Below are 1131 nucleotides of genomic sequence, written 5' to 3'. Positions count from 1 at the left end.
CTGATTCCATCTTTCAGGAGTGTGGTAAGAACTTCAGCATAAGCAGCAACAGCTTGCTGCAAGATAACATCAACAATGCTATTTTTGGCCTCTTAACAAAGACTGCTCTCTATGGCGCCGCTACGGCATCCTATGGTGTAGGCACTGACACTATTTATGGTCTCACTCGTTGTCGAGGGGACATTAGTCGTGAGATATGCTCTGCTTGCATCTTAGACGCAACATATAAGATCCGAACAATCTGTCATTTTTCCGCTGAAGCGCGAATTTGGTATGAGTATTGCTTCCTTCGTTACGATTCAAACAATTTCCTAGGATTCTTAGACACCAGAAATACCAATGTATGGTATACATCACATATAGCAGCGGATCCTGTGAACTTTGATCAAGCTGTTGGGAGATTATTAGAAACAGTGAAAGTGGCCGCCGCTGCGGGGGATAAAAAGTTTGGTCGAGGTGAGAATTTTGTTTATAAGTCTAATATTACTATTTACGGAATGGCACAGTGTACCCCTGATCTTCAAGAATCAACATGCAACCAATGTTTAGATGCATTATTGGAGGTTATGACAAGGAATTGCAAATATCACTTAGGCTGTTATGTTATTAGTACTAGTTGCGTGTTGAGGTATGAGATTAATGATTTTCTCTTTCGCGACATAGCTCCAAGTCCGAAAGCATAAGCAGCCACTTTTCCCTATACTCTGTTTCGTCGGAACAATAATATGAGTTGTTATGCATTTTTTTTCTTAAAATTTAAGAAGTCGAGTTAAGTTGTCGTTGGATGTCTTTATTGGCCATCTGGTTGGACCACTCTTTTGATTTTAATTAATGTATTTGTGTTATGGTTGCTTTCTGTCTTGTTTTAGAATGCATCAAGTACTTCCTGTGCCACTTAGTTGCGAATGATAAATTCAAGAAGAACCATGATATGTTATCATTGTGGCATTTTATAAAGAATCCTGAGGAATGCTTATCAATTAAATTATAATATCTTTATAATTATAATTGTAAACTTGGATGTTTGTTCTCTTGAAAGATTTGTCATTCATTTTCACCTTCGTAATATGTAAATGAAGTTTCTTTTTAAAATAGAGTATAATTTTTATGGCTAATTAGATGTGTTGATTT

At 36.6% G+C, this 1131-nt stretch overlaps 1 protein-coding gene across 1 annotated transcript; it reads left to right on the top strand.

The window, feature by feature from the left end:
• Positions 1–11: 11 nt before the first annotated feature.
• On the top strand, positions 12–628 carry LOC110034879 (cysteine-rich repeat secretory protein 55-like; the record flags this gene model as incomplete). Its single annotated transcript, XM_020739118.1, has 1 exon — positions 12–628. A coding segment is annotated over one exon (617 nt), but the record flags the coding sequence as incomplete, so codon positions are not given.
• Between the last annotated feature and the right edge of the window lie 503 nt (positions 629–1131).

The sequence above is a fragment of the Phalaenopsis equestris genome, unplaced genomic scaffold, assembly GCF_001263595.1.
Source record: "Phalaenopsis equestris unplaced genomic scaffold, ASM126359v1 Scaffold194245, whole genome shotgun sequence".
Lineage (NCBI taxonomy): Eukaryota > Viridiplantae > Streptophyta > Magnoliopsida > Asparagales > Orchidaceae > Phalaenopsis > Phalaenopsis equestris.
The sequence above is the reverse complement of the archived record's forward strand: the minus strand, read 5'-3'. Positions and strand labels throughout refer to the sequence as shown.